The sequence below is a fragment of the Eptesicus fuscus genome, chromosome 4, assembly GCF_027574615.1.
Source record: "Eptesicus fuscus isolate TK198812 chromosome 4, DD_ASM_mEF_20220401, whole genome shotgun sequence".
In the NCBI taxonomy this organism is placed as follows: Eukaryota; Metazoa; Chordata; class Mammalia; order Chiroptera; family Vespertilionidae; genus Eptesicus; species Eptesicus fuscus.
In genome coordinates this window covers 86,768,932-86,788,754 of record NC_072476.1, presented here as the reverse complement: position 1 = coordinate 86,788,754, position 19,823 = coordinate 86,768,932, and the positions used below count along the sequence as shown (strand labels likewise).

Below are 19,823 nucleotides of genomic sequence, written 5' to 3'. Positions count from 1 at the left end.
AGAAAAGATGGAGAGGTAATCAAAGAAATACTCATGTTCAAGAAAAAGATCCCAGAAATGAAGCCAGAAGTTCCCAAATTGAAAGGGCCCAACACACTGATACAAATAGGATCCAAACCATGACACATCAATATAAAATTTTAGAATATTAGAGATAAAGCAAAGAGCCTATAGGAATCCTGAGAGAGAAAAACAAAAACAAGTTATACACAAAGAATGTGGACTCAGGATGGTTTCAGACTTCAACAGCAGTCAAAAAAATCTGGAGACCTAGAAAACAAACCTTCAAAATTTTCTGAAAACAAATGAATCCTATCTAATAAAAGAGTAATATGCAAATTAACCATCATTCCACCACACCCACAAGCCACGCCCACAAGCCAATCAGGACCAAGTATGCAAATTAACCCAACCAAGATGGCTGCGGCCACGGAGAGAGCAGGAGGGAGGCTTGGGTTTCCCCGGTGATGGAGGAAGCCAAGCTTTCCACACACCCTGGCTGGCCCAGGCCTCCGCTTAAGGCTACAAAGTTTCAATGATAGAAGATAAATAAATCCCAACAAAAATGGTGGCAGCTACGTAGCTGGAAAGAGCAGGAGGCTACGGTTGCCCCCGGCGATGGAGGAAGCCAAGCTTCTGCAGCCCTGGCCTGCTTTGGCCTCCACTTAAGGCTACAGAGTTTCAAATGTAGAAGATAAATAAATCCCAGATACCAGGGCCTCCGCTTGGGTTGCCTGGGGGCGTGGCCGGCCTGCAAACCACCACAAACCCCTGGCCCAGGGTGCCCTACACACCAAGGGAACCCCAACCCTGATCCGGGACACCCTGCAGGGCAAACCAGCTGGCCCCCCCCCATGCACCAGGCCTCTATCCTATCTAATAAAAGAGTAATATGCAGATTGACCATTACTCCAACACACAAGATGGCTGCCTCCATGTGGTCAAAGATCCTGCCCCATGTGGACACAAGATGGCCACCACAAGATGGCCAGCAGGGGAGGACAGTTAGGAGGGACCAGGCCTGCAAGGGAGGGCAGTTGGGGGCGATCAAGCCTGCAGGGAAGGGCAGTTAGAAGTGACCAGGCCGGCAGAGGAGGGAAGTTGGGGGCAAACAGGCTGGCAGGGGAGCAGTTAGACATCAATCAGGCTGGCAGGGGAATGGTTAGGGGGCGATCAGGAAGGCAGGCAGGTGAGCAGTTGGGAGCCAGCAGTCCTGGATTGTGAGAGGGATGTCCAACTGCCCACTGGAATCGGGCCTAAACGGGCAGTCAAACATCCCTCGAGGGGTCCCAGATTGGAGAGGGTGCAGGCTGGGCTGAGGGACACCCCCCCCATGCACGAATTTCGTGCACTGGGCCTCTAGTTCTAAATAAAAGTCTATACAAATTAGCAATCAATAGTGATAATAAAATAGACATTTTCAAATCTGCAGTCTTCATAAACTTACTTCCCAGACATCCTTGCTCAGGGTGGTACTACAAGATGTGAACAGGCTTCACCAAAATCATGGACAAACCCATAGAGAACAATGTGGAGCACAAAGCAGAAGTAAAGAGACTAGGAAGGCAGCTGAGTACCAGATTAGAGCTGAAGGTTCAAGAGGGAATTTTTCCCCTAATAAGAAAATGATACAATTATCTGCTTGAATGAAAGCTTTAAAAGGCAGAGAAGTGCAAGTGAATGTATATAGTTGCTTTTCCTCATGCAGTTAAGTTACAATTTTTTGATAAAAGTGATTCTTTCTCTTTTTCCATTCTGTTTCAAGTTCTTTGCTAGTTGATCTCACTTTCCCCACCTTGCTTCCAGATGCCATCTGTAATGTAAAGTGCTATGCAAGAGACATTCCAGAGACCTCAGTCCTAGTGTCACACATAGCTGGATTCAAATTCCTGTTCCTCCACTTTCTGGCGCAGTGACCTTTGGCAACTTTACTTGACTTTTCCCTGCTTCAGAACCATTTCTAACTGCACAGATAGGAGACAAACACTAGGAGGTTACAAAACTGGCCTGCTATCAGGATTAAATAAGATGAGCCAAAGTGTTTAACCCAGCCCCCAGTATAAGTAAGCACTCCTTAACAATTTTAAGATGAAGAAGTTGAATTAAGGATATAATCATTAACCAGAGGAAACAAGAAAACACAGAAAAGGAAAAGTAATTGTAATTTACTCCAGAGTTTAGCTCTGAATAACATGTAGTTAGGTCAACTCCCATAGTGACCTAACTGAAATCATAACTACACTGAAGATGGGGTAAGGGGGAGCGGAGAAGGGGTGCTTCAGGTGTGGTGGGGTACAGGGCAGAAAGAGAGCTCAATATTCACTTTCCAAAGTCAGAAATCAAATGACATGCCTAAACATGAAAAACAATAAGTAGCCAACAGAAGTCTATTATTTTAACAATATGAAAGTTCATTATGAAATACACACTAAGCAAATAATTAAAAGTGCTGTCTCGGAGAACCAAGATGGCGGCATAGGTAATCACCTATACTTTCTGCCTCTCACAACCACATCAAAATTACAACTAAAAGGCAAAACAACTACCACTCAGAACCGCAGGAAAGCTGGCTAAGTGGAAGTTCCACAACTAGAGAGGTGAAGAAAGCACAGTGAGACTGGTAAGAGGTGCGGAGGCGCAGAAAGTGCTGGCACCTGGATGTGCTGCTCTTTTAATTGGGAGGGAGATATAAGCTCCTGCTTGCTCTGAACTCCAGTTCCGGGTGAGACTCTGGGGGACCCAGACACATATGGGAATAAACTGGACTGTCTGGCATCGGGACAGGAACGCGAGGGAGGCTTTCTCTCAGAGGTGCTCACAGAGATCATTGTTCCTGCACAGGGGCGCGGGACTCAAAGACCTAGGGACCTCTCCAGTGCAGGGCTGACTGGCAGCCATTGCTGTTTGCTTTGCCCTGGTGATTGATTCCCAGAGACCACGCCCCTAAATTTCTCAGAGGTTTCTAGAAGATTCTTAAGTAACCTTATAACCGTGGTTTTGAACTCTATATCCAGTATTTTGCTTTCATCCACTTCTTTCATTTGTGAGACCCTCAAGGATATGAAAAATGACCAATCAGAAATTAAGCACACACTGACTGAAATAAAGAATAATATACAGAGATCCAACAGCAGACTAGAGGATCCCAAGAATCAAGTCAAAGATTTGAAATACAAAGAAGCAAAAAACACCCAACAGGAAAAGAAAAAAGAAAAAATAATCCAAAAATATGAAGATAGTGTAAGGAGCCTCTGGGACAATGTCAAGTGTACTAACATCCAAATGATGGGGGTGCCAGAAGAAGAGAGAGAGCAAGATACTGAAAACCTATTTGAAGAAATAATGACAGAAAACTTCCCCTACTGGTGAAAGAAATAGACTTACAAATCCAGGAAGCGCAGAGAACCTCAAACAAGAGGAATCCAAAGAGGACCACACCAAGACACATCATAATTAAAATGCCAAGGGCAAAAGACAAAGAGAGAATATTAAGAGCAGCAAGAGAAAAAGTTAAGTTACCTTCAAGGGAGTTCCCATACGACTGACAGCTGATTTCTCAACAGAAACTGCAGGCCAGGAGGGAGTGGCAAGAAATATACAGTGATGAATAGCAAGAACCTACGACCAAGATTACTCTACCCAGCAAAGCTATCATTTAGAATAGAAGGTCAGATAAAGAGCTTCACAGACAAGAAAAAGCTAAAGGAGTTCATCACCACCAAACCAGTATTACATGGAATGCTGAAGGGTATTCTCTAAGAAGAGGAAGAAGAAAAAGGTAAAGGTAAAAAAATTATGGACAACAAATATATATCTATCAACAAGTGAACCTAAAAATCAAATGAATAAAAAACCTGATGAATAGAACAGACTGTAAATGTAATAGAATCAGGGGCATGGAAAGGGAGCAGGCAGACAATTCTCGGGGGGAAGGGGTTGTGGGGAGTGAGGGAAGAGATTGGACAAAGAGCTTATACCTATGGATGAGGTCAGTTGCAGTGGAGGGGGGGAAAGGACTGGAGTGGGGTGAGAAACGGGAGGAGGGGAGCTATGGGAGGAAAAAAGAGAAACATCTGTAATAATCAGAACAATAAATATTTTTTAAAAATAAAAGTGCTGTCTCTTAGTGGGAATTAGGGGAGCTAGGGGGTGGCGGCTGCTTACCAAATCTTATATATCTAGCTGTATCTCTAAACTGTGTTCATGTATAACTAATAAAAACAAAAACCTAAATTCACAAAACATAGCATTATATAAGAAAAAATGTGACATACTAAATGAACATGACTTCTTGGTTTCCTACAGCATCCTTGTCCCTGACTTTTTTTCCTAAGGCCTGGTTGAGTGGCAGTTCAAAGTTGGTCAGATACAGCAGTGTCCTAATAAAACATTCTATTTTCTTCAATCTGATTCAAATGTCACTGATGTTGGGTGCAGCCAAGGTCTCCAACTAATGAAACTTGGAGTTGTGAACGCTGAGCAGTCTGAATCTAGGTGGAAGGCCCTTGGAGCCCCCCTCCTGACCCACTTTCATTCTCAGGTGTATGCGCACATCCCTATCACCCTGCCTCCAAGGAAGGAAGCAAGGTTCAGGGTACTATTCCTCTCCAGGAAAAGTGAAGGTGGTTGGTTTCTTTGATTACTGTTTTTCTCCCAACAGCCCTGCTCTCTTCTGAATTTCTATTCCGATGTCTATTGGAAGGCTCAGATTTAGTCTCAATTCTCTCTCCTCTCCTTCCACAATTGCCATCTTTTGTTTTTCTTTGCTCTCTGGGTGAGTTTCTCAAGCAATGCTTTATATTTACTCACTGGGCCATTAACAAATCCAAAAGGAACCCATTACTCAGACTTTCTGTTTCCCATTCATTCCTTTTCTATAGTGTACTGTTTTAATTTTATCTATACAATCTCCTCCTGAATGTCACAGAATATGCAAGATTGGAGAAAAAGAAATCCCCTCTGTGCTTCCTACCCTCCCTTCCCTTCTTGGGGAAGTGGAATCAACACAGTGACTGAGCACGGAAGCTGAGGGGAGCAGGCAGCAGGACAGCCCTGGCACGGAGCAAGCCAGCTGGCCTGGCTGAGGTAGTTTACAAAATAATAATACTAAATAAGTAAAACCTATGGATACACAGCAAATCAGGAAATAGAGTAAATTGTCTGCGTCAGTACTACTCTAACACTATCATTTGGGGCGGGAAAATTCTTAGTTGTGGGAGCAGTCCAGTGCACTCTGGATGTTTGGCAGCATTCCTGGCCTCTCCTCACTAGCTGGCCAGAGCACCCCCAAGATGTGTGTACAAGAAAGAGTCACCACATCAGGCCTAAGACTGCTATCCTTACAAAAACCTGCTTGCAAGGCTGGCCCTTGGCTGGAGTCTGGGAACTTGGAATTCTGGAGTGTTCCCACACCATCCTTTCTGCCTGGTCTTCCATTGCCCTTACCTTTGACTTTCTGTGCAAACTACTTTCTCCCATCCAAGCCTCTGCACATGAAATGTTCCTATCCAGAATATTTTCCTTACAGCTCTTCCCTCTTAATTAACTACAAATCATTTTTCAGACCTATTTAGGTTCACTTCCTTACAAAGCCTTCAGTTCTCTCCTAGATGCTCAACATACCCTGTACATCACCCAACACAGCACTTACTGCATTAAGTTTATAGTCTGGTTGCTTTCTCACTCATCTGTAACCTCACCTAGAACACAAGCTCCATGCCTCTTCTGTTCTTGACTGTATTCCCAATATAATATTTGCTAAATGAATAAATTATAATTCTGTGAGCACCCCTGTAATATAACCATTTACAAATCAATGTCTATGGGGGCATATGTGTAAAGCTCCAAATTATGAAGTTCAACCATTGACAATTATCAATGGGAGTCCAGCACAAGTTTATATAAATTACAGGCTCAAATCTATTCTGAAGCTACCAGTATTCTAATTACATTAGCTAAACCGTATAACCATGTGCTTCAAATTCTCTTCTGGAACTCCAAGAGTTAAAATGTTTGGCTCTGCAATGAATGAAACTGGTAAGAAAAAATAGGGGGGACGGGTGCTTCTCCTTCATAAGAATAGAGACTTATGGCAGCTTGACTTAAAACCACTCAATTTAAGACTGCTTTACTTGTGCATATTTTCAGGGTAAGGTCCACATTGGTTTGTAACTAACAAAGTTTGACAACCCATATGGACATTAAACTACAGATCCCTCATGAACCATTACAATCAGTTAGGGTGAAAAAAAAAGATAAGGTAATATGTGAGACTACAATCAAATAAGATGCATAAAATGTGGTCATCTATAAATTTCTGAACTATCTATTCAACCACTAAGAAAAAGAGGACAGGAAGGAAATGAAAGGAGATTCCCAGTGTAACAAACAACTGTTCGACTCAGGACAGGAACAGTTTGAGTTCCCATTACAGCTCAGAATGAAGTCACAGCACTGGGGCAAATGCCTCCTGCAGGGAAGGTGCTTATAATATACTGTACATTTTCTAAAAGATCCAGCTTTAGTGAGTTAAAACTACACAGTGGGGTTATCTTCTCTCTGTATGGAACCTCTTAAGTTTCTCTCTTGCATGACTTTGACTGAAACACAGAACTTGCTGTAGTAAAGATGCAGAAACATCTTTCCTAAGGTGGTTACTGACCTCTCACTGACAAATGCAACTGACTGTTCTCAATTCTCATGTTTTCCAAAACTGATTTCCTATGCACTTCCTATTGAGCTATCTTTATCTGTTTCTTCTTTTCTCACCATTCCATGCTCAACTTTGTCATTACCCAGTTACTTTTTCTTCACAGAATGCTCATGATAGCATCTAGTCCCATGAATGGCCACCAAGGTTTTCAAAGTTTTTATTTTTTATTTATTTTTTAAGTGACAGAACATACTCTTCCATTCCCATCTCTCCCCAAATAAAATTCTTACAAAGAACCCAGCGCCCATCTAACCTAGATTCTTCTCTACTTTCTTGGATATATGTTTGGGTGCCCTGCAGGCACTGTGCTTCACAAACAACAAATGTGAAAACAGTTGAAACTCTCCAGTTCTGACATCACTCCAAAAAAATGTCAGTCCCACATTCCCCATTCCTGTGGTGCCTCAGTTTCACTTTCTCCTGTCTCTCAGATTTTAAATCTCAGCACCATCTACTCCCTAATTTGAGATCTGTCCATTCTGCAGTTGCTCATAATCAGAACCTTTCTCTCCTCCAGGCCCAGGCTCAGAAAAGTTCAATTAATTTGGGCTTTTGTTATCACTAGTATGCATTAGTAAAACAATTTACCAGAATTAGTTGCACCTCCTCCATCCATCCACCCGAATACCACCACCTGTTATTTTTACTATAAGCACTGCTCTTGTGTGGTAACTATGCAAAACCCTTCACCACTCCATAACGCTGACAGAAATAAGAAAATATTAAGGTGGTAACCATTCAAGGTCTCCTATAATCCGCCATGAATCTATTTTTCCATTCGTACTTTGCAATATTAAAGACTTGTTCCAGACACTCTAATCACCCTCTTCCCCTAAAAAGGCATTTCAAGCAACAGAAAACCCAAATGCAAAGATGTATCCAGATCTAGGAAAAAGGCCTGCAAACTAAGGCCCTTTGCCTGTTTTTGTAAATATTTTGATGGAACACACCAGCACATTCCTTTAGTACTGCCTGTGGCTACTTTTACACTATAATGGCAGAGTTGATAGTTATGAACAAGCCCACCACCCACACCCCCAAATATTTATGATCCTGCTCCTTACAGAAAAAGTCTGCAGACACCTGGGTTTAGAGGTTTAACAGAATTACTCCTATTCCTGTTTTGAGATCTAACAGTGGGAATGTGGCAAGGGTGGAAGGAGGAAGACTCCTTAGGAGACTACTGCAAAATCATTCAGGCCATAGTTTATAGTGGTTCACACAAGTGTGGAGGCAGTGGGGATTGAGAGAAGTGAACGGATAACAAAGGCAGAGCCAATAGAACCAACTGATAGATTGGATGCAAGTTTTTTTTTTTTTTTAATATATTTTATTGATTTCTTACAGAGAGGAAGGGAGAGGGATATAGAGCTAGAAACATCGATGAGAGAGAAACATCGACCAGCTGCCTCCTGCACACCCCCTACCGGGGATGTGCTCGCAACCAATGTACATGCCCTTGACCGGAATCGAACCTGGGACCCTTCAGTCCGCAGGCTGACGCTCTATCCACTGAGCCAAACCGGTTTCGGCGATTGGATGCAAGTTTGAGAGAAAGAATGACATCTAGTTTCTGGCCTAAGCAACCAGGAGGATACAGTTGCTACATTTAAGCAAGATGGGGACTACAGCACAGCCATGTGGTGCAGTGGTTGAGCGTCCACCCATGAACCAGGAGATCAAAGTTCAGTTCCATCAAGGCACATGCCTGGGTTTCGGACTCCATCCCCAGTAGGGGGTGTGCAGAAGGCAGCTGATTGATGATTCTCATAATTGATGTTTCTATCTCTCCCCTTCTCCCTTCCTCTCTGAAATCAATAAAAACATAAAAAAAAAAAAAAAAAAAGATGGGACTATGGGTAGATCAGATTTCTGAAGGAAGATCAGAACCACAACTGCAAAGAATAGTTCACAGCAGTTGCTTTCCTATACAAAAGACTTCAATGAAACTATTCTTTCAAAGTATAAGTAAAAATACTTGCAATAGCTACAAGGCATAATCAGGCCCTCCTTTTCCTGGCTTCATCAAATTCCCTGACTGCTACAGATTGGGTCCCACAAAAAATTAATATGTTGAAATTAAATCCCCAATGTGATGGGATTTGGACTTGGGGGACTTTGTGAGGTGATTAAGTCATGAGTGCAGAGCCCTCATGAATGGAATAATGTCCTTATAAAAGAGACCCCAGAGTACTCTCTTCTCCCTTCAGACATGCGAGGACACAGGCAGAAAACAGTCATAAACCAGGAATCAGACCTTACCAGCACCAAATCTGCCTGTGCCTTGGTCTTAGACTTCCCAGTCACCAGAATTGTGAGAAATAAATTTCTGTTACTTATAGGCCAACCAGTTTATGGTACTGTTATAGCAACCCCAAACTGATGAAGACACCAACATTTACTCCACCCCAGATACCTGGTCTCCTTGCTATTCTCAAGCACACTGAGCAAGCTCCTGTGTCAGGCCTCCACACCAGATTTTACCACTATCTGGGATGCTTTTCTCCCAAGGTATCTACAGAGCTTATTCTCTCACCCTTGCTCCAACCCCACTCAAGTATAATCTTTCCTGTGAGGCCTTCAGAACACTCCTTAATTATCTCAGCCATTGGTCCCTTCCTCCCCCACTTGTCATCCCTCTTCTCTGCTTAATTTGTCTCCAATGCATTTATTACCTTCTCATGTAACTTGATTAATGTCTCCTATCCCCACCTCCTAGAATGGAAGCTCCAAGAGAGCAAGGGTATTTGTCTCCTGTTGCCCACTCCCCACACTGCGGTAATCACTCTGCCTGAAACACAGCACATGATCAATAAATATTTGAATGAACTGACGCAAAGAATAAATATAATTTATTAATGATTCAAGATAATTTCACCCATGTTCCAAGGATGTGACAGACAAAAAATTAAACCATGTTGCAAAAGCCTTATATACAACTCAATTCAGTGATTTTATTATTAGTTCTCCTATTCCAGAGTGGCAGTGCAGAACTCCCTTTTCTCCCTCCCCTGCTCTCAACAATTAAAACGTCTGAGATCAGGTCATCGTAACACACACACACACACACACACACACCTTTCCTTAGTGGCCTGTTAGTCCTACGGTCCTTTTTGGTCTCATTTCATCAGTACTGTATTCTCCCCTCTGCACCATGCCCACATCACGTTCTGCTCCTCAAAACCACTGTGCTCCTTCTCACTTCAGTAACCTTTCCACTTGCTAATCCCTCTATTTAGAAAGCTCCCCCCACACCTATTCTATATAGTCTGCTGCTTCTCATCAAAATCTCCCAATGTCACCTCCTGAAAAACACCCTGCCTGCCACCTCAGCCAAGAGACAAGACCACCATTTCAACTCCTCCTTTATTTCCTTTCTAAGACTTAGAACCTTATCAAGTCTTACTTGCACACGTATATCTTACTCGTGAGAGCAGATCTTACCCATCTGCGTCCCTCGTACCTAGAACACTACAGAAAGTAGGGGGTGACTTAATTACCGTACATTTCGTAGGTGAAGGTGGACAGCTCCTCTCTACTATTAAAGACACCGGTAGTAAGAAGTTAAAAAAGCCACCCGACATCGGACAACTAGGAGGGTCTAGCTGGAAAGGAGTACTTGGGACTATTTCCACTACTTCACTGGACCTGGAGCCAGACACTAGCAACTCCTGTCACTGTACAGGGCAGTCCACGCAGCCGTTAGACTCCCAGTACCTGCATGCCATTCGTCGCCTAAGATCCTGCCTCCAGGCAAGAAACATTTAAAGACGGGCCAGAACAAGCAAAAATCTTAACCTTGATCCTATCACTCACCGACCTAAATGTAAGCCCTGGGGAGCCCCGAGGCTGGGTAAGTGGTGGAGGGGGCCCTCCAGAACTCGCTTACGCTCCCGCCCCGCCACCGCATCCCCGTATATGAATCCAGAGTTCCAATCCTGCATAAAGCAAAGGAAGCCGTTCCCAAAACAGCTGCAGCAAAAGAGAAGGGAGAACCGGGGGCCAGGGAGAACCGACGGGCGGAGGCGGGGTGGGTGGGGGAGGGGGCAGGGAAGCTTCCGCCCAGCCCCGCGCCTCCGGGCGCGCCCACCGAGCCCCTCCGCGTCCTCGGCTCCGGGAAGGCGCCGCACCTGCTGCAGGGAAGCGCAGCCCTGACACCGCGAGAGATCCGCCGCCCCAGGCGCCGCCGAGTGGGTCTCGCCCGGCATCATGGTGCCGCCTCCGGGCCCGGTGGGCCCGCACGCCTCAGGGACCCGCGGCCTTGGCCCTGTACTGCTTCTGCTGACGTCGCCGGGGCCGCCGCCTGCCAGGCCGCTTCCCGCCGTGTTCGGGCGGGTCCATCCGTGCACAGAGGTCCCCGTGGAGCGGGCCAAAGGCTCTCCCAGCTAGAGCTGCCTCGGGCACTAGAGAGAAACGCTCCCCGGTGCGGCCCCCGACGCGACGCAGCACAGCCAGGACCCGCCCCGCCCTAGCTCGCCCCGCCCCTCGGCACGGCGTGTAGCTGCCTCGGGTTGCGCCTGAGCAAAATAAGGGGGCCCAGCCATGCTGATGCGGCGGGGACCACGCCCACAAAGGAAAAGTCAGGGATAGCAGAGGCATCGGAGGTGCCCTCCCTGTACTGTTTGCTGGTTCATATTGTATTGCCGGCCTGCTGCGTGACAGACTTTCCATGGGCACCTAAAACATTGAACGACAGGGAGGCGGACCTTCGATGACGTCATTTAAGGCGCCGCCCACACTGGAAGGACCTCACCCTGCCAGGGTCTGTGTGCGATTTATAACTAGAAGGAGCCGCGCAGTCCGAGTCCGGCCAGGTCCGGGGGCAGCGGGGTGACTACAGTTCCCGAAGGTCCGCGCGGCGGGCAGGGCCCTCTCGGTTCCTCTGGCCACGCCGGGTGTGCTGGATCGCCTGGTCACGGCCTTCGATGCCCTGGCCTAGGCCCTCTCTTCCCCCAGGAATGTTTTTTCTCCGGGCAGCTCCCCCTGCCTGCTGTCCTGCTGTGGTCCACTTGCTGTCCAACACCCCGCTCCCCTCCTGGGTCTGCTTTCCAGACCCATCTCTGCGACCCCGCCACCGCTCAAGGTCCATAGTCAACCCCTCTACCAAGTCCCATTGAATACCTCTTGGGAGGGGGCACACACACAAAATCCTCCCCGCTGGCCGCAATTACTGGATAAGTCCAGGCTGGAATCCTTTTGTTTGAACTGCAGTTTTCAGTGTCTCCAATCCCTTAGCCACCGTTACCAGAATCGCAGCTTGTTTCCATCCCTACCATCAGAAACCAACCTGGCTTCCCGTGTCTAGTTAGAGTCTAAATTCTCAGCATTCAATACAAGCATTGCATGTGTTAAGTAAGACTTGCAGACTTTACCAGCTTCTTCTCCTAAGTCTTTAGTATGGAGATTGCAACTGGAAACTCCCCTTCCCAAGAAAGCAGCCCGGATTTCTTCCCTTGCTTACACATTCTGGCTGACAGCTAGATTTCCTGTCTTTGACACCGAAGGTAGACCAGTACCTGACTGAGAAAGTCTACTGACTGATCCACTTATCCGAAAGCAGAAAACAAGAGTAGGGTTAAAAGGGAAAGGAGAGCCGGGCTGTGGTGGCTCAGTGGTTGAGCGTGGACCTACCAGGAGCCCTTCTTAGTAGGCATCTTTTCTCAGGGTTCACATGACCCTTTGGAGAAAGGGGAGAGGAGGCCTGTGTGGGTCCGGATGACTTTACATTTCTGGCTCTGGTCCCAGGAAGTTTCACAGTAACTCTTTTTATTTAAGGTTTCTTAAATTAGTACTTTTTCTGGAATACCTTAGTGAGGGAAGCACCAGCTTGCTGTACAGCTTCATCTCCCTCTACTCTGTCCACCTACACCCACTACACACCTACCGCTGCCAGAACTCAGGACTACCGCTTCCTTCCTGCCTTTGCACACCTGCCGTTGTCTTCCCTTTGCCTGGAACACCTTCCTCCCAGTTCTACATGTGGTGATCCATATATCCTAGATCCCACATGTTACCTCCACATCCCCAAGTAATGCCTGCCTCCTTTCCAATCCTTAGCCCTAATTTTTATAACACTATGTTTTGACTTAGAGTATAGCGATTTTTTATGTCTGAGAGGTGAGATTTCCTTTTAAATCTTGCAAAGTGCTGTACATACTAGGTGCTCAATGAATGAATCAAATTTGTTTCAATGAATTGAAAAATTAAAAAAAGAATAAACACTGTTAAAAAATGAAAGTGCATTTGTTTCTGCTACCTTTCTCAAAATCAGTTCTTAAGACATTTAAAGAAAGTAACAAAAGTCTTGTTTGTGTAATGCAGGGTGGGCCCACTGTATGTAAAGGGATTCACAGTAAGTATTTCAGGCTTTGGGGGCCATCCAGGTCTTCGTTGCATGTTTCTCTTTGTCATTTTTCGTTTTTTAAAGAACCCTTTTAAATGTAAATATCATTCTTACCTTGCAGGCTATACAAAAACAGGTATGGTTATAGGAAATAGATGAAACTGATGTAGGTCACTAGTTGAGAAGTGCTGTATGTTACACTGTTTCTCATTCCCACATGGGCCACTGTTTTGTCATTGTGATGGAAACAAACAAACGCCTCCACTGCAGAAAGTAGTGAAAGATGGCTTTGGAACCACACTTATGGCTTTAAATTAATTCTTAAGTTAGTGATTTTTTTATCTTTTATTTTCATATGAAGGATTAGCTGTAATTTGGGTGAAAGGTGACAAATACAGGGCTGAATCCTTAAGATCTACTATACAGAGAGTAGTTGTTAATTTATTTATGGCATCTTCTATTTTGGAAAACTGAAGAACTTCGTGCTTCTTGTCAAAGTGTCCTAAGACCTGGAGGGAAGTGTAGATTTTGGACTCTGATTTTGGGGCTTCCCTGCGCCTCTAGAGTCCATAAAAGTCTCAGTTCTTGCCCCACACCCACATCATCACCTTCCAGATGGTTGGTAACTTCTTGAAACAAATTCTTTAGGCCATAACATAATAGAGAGGTGACTGAATATTTAATTTATTAATATATGCACCCACTGAAATGGCTCATAGATATGTAGAAGCCAAGGAGGTTTTTAATCATAATTCAAAATGGATAGCTATCCATCTATTCTTAGCTTTATGAAGAGCTACTCTTCAATTTGATGAATTCACCAAAAAGAAAAATAAGCTACATGTTCTTCTTTCTTGTAACCCCTCTCCCCCCTCCCCAACACCTCTAGAGATGGTTTTATAGAGTGGTTTGCAATGCTAGCAGTCTACCAATTCAGGGATATTATCTGATGATGTTAGATTAATTTCCAGACCTGTGAGGCAATGCTACCATGTGCCCACAAGATGTCTATCTTTCCCTGTCTGTAGTTTAGACACAAATTTAATTTCCTGCCGTATTCATGCCGTATCAACCCCCTTATGTATGGATGGAAAGGCCACCTTTGGGGTGTCTCAGGGTGGGAGACATTTTGTGGGAACCATCTGCCTCTCACGGTCCACCGAATTGGTGCTGAGCTACTTTGCCCCAGTGTTTCTCACTGCCCTGGGCGATGCTGGTGTTTTGCTTTGTCTCCCAGAACCAGCAATAGGTCCTGTGACTTTGCTTACAGCCCTTGCTTTACCCTCAAAGGGATGCAAAGTCTGGGGAGGAGGGCAAGCATTGCTTCTCCCTGGAAGACTGAGTTTATTTGGGAATCAGAAAAATCTTGATTTTTGTTTAAAACAAGCATAGTTGGAATAGAATGCAAAGCTGACAAGATCGTTAAAGATGAAGCATGGTTGTAAAGGCCTCTCATGGGTGCAGTACCTTCTTCCGGGGAGTGCAGGCTCACGCTGCCTTGCATGTGTTTGGTATTTTGTGAATATCGGGAAGTTGGAACAGCTTGTCATGTGAGAGCTTCTAGGGGTCTCCAGGACTTGGAGAAGGGAGATGGGGCTCAGAGAGGGTGGCAGGAGAGAGGATTCTTTCAGGGGGAGTTGGTGTGCCCGGGCATGTCGCTCCTACCCCAGAGAAGAGTAGGGGAGGGAGGAGAAGTGTGTCTCTTCACCTTAGGCCAGTGAGGAGTCATGGGGTGAATCAGAAGTCCATATATACCTGGAGTGATTGGAGGGAACCTTGGGAAGGCCAAATGGGATGAGAGATTCTTGGGGCTATGGGAAGAGGGCCGCTGGGAGCAAGCCACAGTTTCACAAACGTTGGACAAAGGTAGGGGTTTTCTGTGCAGTAGATACATAGGCTTCTCAATGGGCACTGTCCAGGGACGCGAGAGGACAGCCAGGAGGGAGGACAGAGATTGGGCAGGTTTTCTAGATGCCCCGGGCTGAGGCTGAGTGAAAGCAGGCAGCCTGGAGTAACCTGTTGCTACTATATCCACCATCAAAACAGCTGCAGGCAATGCCACAGCTGGAAAGGGCCTGCCTTGGCCCTCTCCTGTAATCCTGCACAAGCGGCAGATCCTGTCCTCTGCTCACCAAAATCTGTGTCACTTTTTCCCAAGAATTCCCCGGGCTCCCTTGCTACTGATATGAGACTAAGTTCCACAGGTTGAATGTGCATCAAGGAATCCCATTGGTGAGGTCTCTACTCACATCCATCCACCTCCCCTCCACAGCAGTCATGCCATCCCAGACTGCTGGCTCCTCCCGAGGTGCTGTAAGGAGCCCCCCACTGCAGGGAGCTGCTGCTTCAGCTTAGCATCTGCTCCTGCTCAGCCCCTGCCCTTGGCCACCCAGCTGTGAGTGGCATCTGGCTGTGCACCGAGGTGACACAGTGGAGAAGAGAGGTATTCAGGATCATCGTGCCAGGTGCATGTTTTGCAGCGGGAGACAGAGAGGCTGTCTCCGTTCCAAATACAACAAGGAAACGTGAGAGTTTATAGCCGAGGAGCAGGATGGGACATTTCTAAGAGGAAACATCAAGGGTAAGGGGGATTCTGGTTAAACCGAACTAACTGGATTTAGAGAAGAGGTGGTTACTCTCAGGGGAATCTCGTCTCCCATCCCCACTTCAACCCAGAAGATCTGCTATTGTGGATCCTCCAAGGTATCATCTAAAGCAAGGATTTCACTCCCCAAAAAAGTTTGAGGACATCTTTCTCAGAGCCATGGCTCAGCCATAGTTGAAGGGAAGGCCTGCCCCAGAGGGGCTCAGCCCTGGGAAATCCACCAGGGCATTTCCGAAGCAGAGGCTTATATGTGATCATCCACTGTTACCACTACAGGCTGAGAGAGCGGGTTTCCGCACAGGGTGACAGCAACAGGGCAGACCTCCAAGAAGGACCCATGGTGAGAGACACAGCACAGGTGCCTCCAAGCCCAGTCCTGCCTGGAGGTTGACTCTTCAGATGTAATCCTTTCAGGCAAGTCTGAAGAAAGAGGTCCCTGATGGACATTGTGCGAGGAAGGCAGGGCTCCTTTTGAGATGGGCTTTCTTGTTCCGCTCTGTAGAAGGAAGGGCACTGTGGGAAGCAGCATCCCCAGCACCCAGGTGGCTGTCCTGCCTGCTGGGACTCCCCTGCCTCCAGCCTGAAGCCAACCTCCCAGCTAGACATGGAGGAAACTTAAATGCATATCACTAAGTGAAAGATGCCAATCTGAAAAGGCTACATACTGTATGATTACAGCTGTATGACATTCTGCAGAAGGCAAAACTACGGAGACAGTAAAAAGATAGTGGATGTCAGGGATTAGGGGAGAGGGGCGATAAATAGAGGAAGCACAGAGGAGTTTTTAGGACAATGAAACAACTCTGTCTGAAACTTTTATGGTGGACACATGTTATTATATGTCAGTCCAAACCTATACAATGTTTAGCGCCAAGATTGAAACACAGTGTGAACTACAGGCTAGGAGTACTTATGATGTATCAATGCAGGCTCGTCATCAGTTGTAACAAATATACAACCTGGTGAGGAATGTTGATAGTAGGGAGGCTATGCCCTGTGGAAGCAGAAAGTATATGGGAAACCTCTGTACTTTCCACTCTATTTTTTCTGTGAACCTAAAAATGTGCTAAAAAAACAAAACCTATTAACAACAAAACACCAAGAACATAAAGTTGCAGGCAGTGGGAATAACAGCAGCAAGTCTTCACTTGAGGAGCAAATGTGGGAGGTTAAAGCATCAGAAACCAGCTCAACGTCTGGCGTGCACTGGGTATCGATTAATTGAGGTGAGGGGGTGGGCACAGACCAGATCCTACAGGAGCTTGTAAGCCAGGAAAGAAATGTTTTAGATTGTATGTGCCAGGGACAGTCATTAAACACTTTTAAGAACGGAGTGGCACTCTCTGACTTACACTAAAACTTTTCATTACTGCTGTCTTGGAAGTAAGCTGGGAGACTGGGTGTCATTTTCTGAGTTGGGAAAGAATCACCTTGAGGTAGGAAATCAAGGATGTGTTGCTTCAAAGGCATGTATAACTTAAAGAGGTTGTTTACTTCCTTTCTGGATTTCCCAAGGAAGAATCATACAATTACCCGGAAAAGTAATGTTTTTGAGTTTCTTACTGACCTTAAGAAGCCATGGTTCTCAAAACTTCCCTATTTCTGAAATTTGAGGGTTCAGATTGTGAGTTGAGATGGTTTTATTCTAAGATCATGAGAATATAGCACATTTGGTCATTTATCCAGGCAGAAAATTGTTTCCAAGGAGGAAAAAAAAAACAAAACCACACTTTTTAAAATTAAAATACATTTCTAGCAATTGTTTGTAATTTAGATAAAATGATAGCAAACATCTTTGGCCAGAAATTTTCCTTTGGCCTCTTCCTCAAGCCCTGACATAAATAAAAATGATGCTAAGCCCTAACAGTGCATTCCAGATACATGGTGGAAGCTCTAAGACTTGTGGACAATGATTCAACATATACTTGAATGAAAAAAAAGCTTATTTTAATGTTTTTTATTTTTAAAAATATAGAAAAGTATGACCCCAAACATCTCTTGGATGTGTCCTGTTAAATTTTTGTTATTTTCTGAATTTCTATTCAAAGAAGAGCCGATTTATACAGATGTTGAGAAAAAAATGCAAGTATTTGTTTAAACGTGGGTTGAAATCTCTTTGAAAATTCAGAAGCAAGATCTGAGAAAGACTTTTGTAGAGATATATCACATCCCCATCAAGCTCTGAAGGTATGAATTTCAGTTTTCAAGTCTATCCTTGTTTTCAAGAACTAAGAAATTCAAAGCGTATGTAGAAGGGAAGAGATATGTGCAAAAATTTAAACAATTGCACTTTAGAGCAGACAAAATTATTCAGGGTTCTACTGAGGCCGGGTAGTTACATCACTTAGAAATAACTCAGTTGTGCCCTAACTGGTTTGGCTGGGTGGATAGAGCATTGGCTTGCGGACTGAAGGGTCCCAGGTTCGATTCCGGTCTAGGGCATGTACCTTGGTTGCGGGCACATCCCCAATAGGGTGTGTGCAGGAGGCAGCTGATCGATGTTTCTAACTTTCTATCCCTCTCCCTTCCTCTCTGTAAAAAATCAATAAAATAAATTTAAAAAAAAAGAAATGACTCAGTTTTAATCAACAGAGAATCCAACCTTATTTTATTTTAAAAAATTAAATGTATTTATTGACGAGAGAGGGATAGAGAGAAAGAGAGAGAGAGAGAGAAGAGAGAGAGAGAGAGAGATTGAGCTGCTGCTCCACCCATTATGCATTCATTGGTTGACTCCTCCATGTGCCCTAACCTGGGACTGAACCCACAATCTTGGTGAATCAGGACAACTGTCCAACCAACTAAGCTACCCAACCTCATTTGGTTTTAAAGGAACATGTTGGGAATTCAGGGAATCCTGTGGGATTCAGGGACTGTGGATCTGACCTTGTAACTCTGCTGCAGCGATCGGACAGGCCCCCTCTGTGCAGTCACATGATGGGTGACAGCCACTCCTTGTTATGCATTTCTATGGGTCCTCATCCACTAGCGAAGAGCATTATCTGGTCCTGGTCCTAGCAAACAAAACCCTACCTCTCTAAGTCAGGTGCTCCTACCTGAACCAGCCTCTGAGGTTGGGAGAAGCTTAGATTTGGGTCACGGGTCCTCCCCAACAGCCAGGAGCACGGGAAGCACCCATGGGCTATAAGGGTGAGGGACATAACTATGTGGAATCTGATGCCTCTACTCAAGGTGGCAGACTGGACGCTGGGCACCCCTCTCACAGAAGTGGCGATTCCTGGACTCTGTGACTATACTGCCTATTTGTGGCTCCCGCTTTACGGAAAGTTCAGAGGAGGAACACTGCGAGTGGCTAATGGCTCCCTTTATGGCGAAGGTTACTGATTATATTAGAGACTTCAACAGTAAAATGAAACCAGATTTGGGAGGGTGGTTTTAAAGGAAGATTTTTCTTTAATTTGTTCATTCATTAGACATATTTTATGGGCCCCTATTCTCCATGCCAGTCCCTGGGCTCTGCACTAAGACATGGAGATCGAAGGTCACCAGGTCACCAGGAGCTCCCTTTTGAGTCAAGTAACTCAGAGTTAGGAGCTAAGAGTATCTGTTGTTGAAGTCATAAAAGAGGAAGAAGGAAGTCCTTTAAATGCCTAGTGGTCAAATATTACTAGGAAATTGACTGAGTTATATACCTGAATACTTATTTTAAGAGCCTTATGTGGATAACATATAAAGACAATGGGTTTGGCCCTATGCAAGCAATCATTTTAAAGGAATGAGCAAGAATCCTTGCTTAGCACTCATCTAGTTCCCTGCCAAGCTGATGATGAATCGTTCATATTAGGTAGCTATAACTAGGACATGAAAACTTAAGTCATGGCAATTAAACCAAAGTGTAGACAAAACATCAGAGACAAAAACAACAGACTTCTCCAGTGGTAATGACTTTGCAAAGCTTTATCTATATTTGGGGGGAAGATGACACCACACATATGATAAATTCAAATCACATCTAAAGGATCAGATTGCATAAAATTAAAGCAGATAATTTTCCATTGTTTAAACATGGCTTCATGTGGTGGGTAGAGGGATTGGCAACAGTAGCCTCCTTTCATCTTCTCTCATGCATCTTTTACAAATTAGAGAGTTCAGAAAGCTAACACCACTTTGCTGATGTGTCTGCATCGTTAAAATGATGGACA

At 45.0% G+C, this 19,823-nt stretch overlaps 1 protein-coding gene across 2 annotated transcripts in view; it reads right to left on the bottom strand.

The window, feature by feature from the left end:
- ICE1 (interactor of little elongation complex ELL subunit 1) overlaps positions 1-11,146 on the bottom strand; it is a 61,223-nt gene extending 50,077 nt beyond the window's left edge. For both annotated transcript variants that reach the window (XM_008162046.3, XM_028139444.2), the window contains exon 1: positions 10,843-11,146. In XM_008162046.3, coding sequence (XP_008160268.2) covers positions 10,843-10,923 — 81 coding nt within the window. In that variant the 5' untranslated portion in view covers positions 10,924-11,146. The remainder of the gene's footprint in view (positions 1-10,842) is intronic.
- Positions 11,147-19,823: the final 8,677 nt, after the last annotated feature.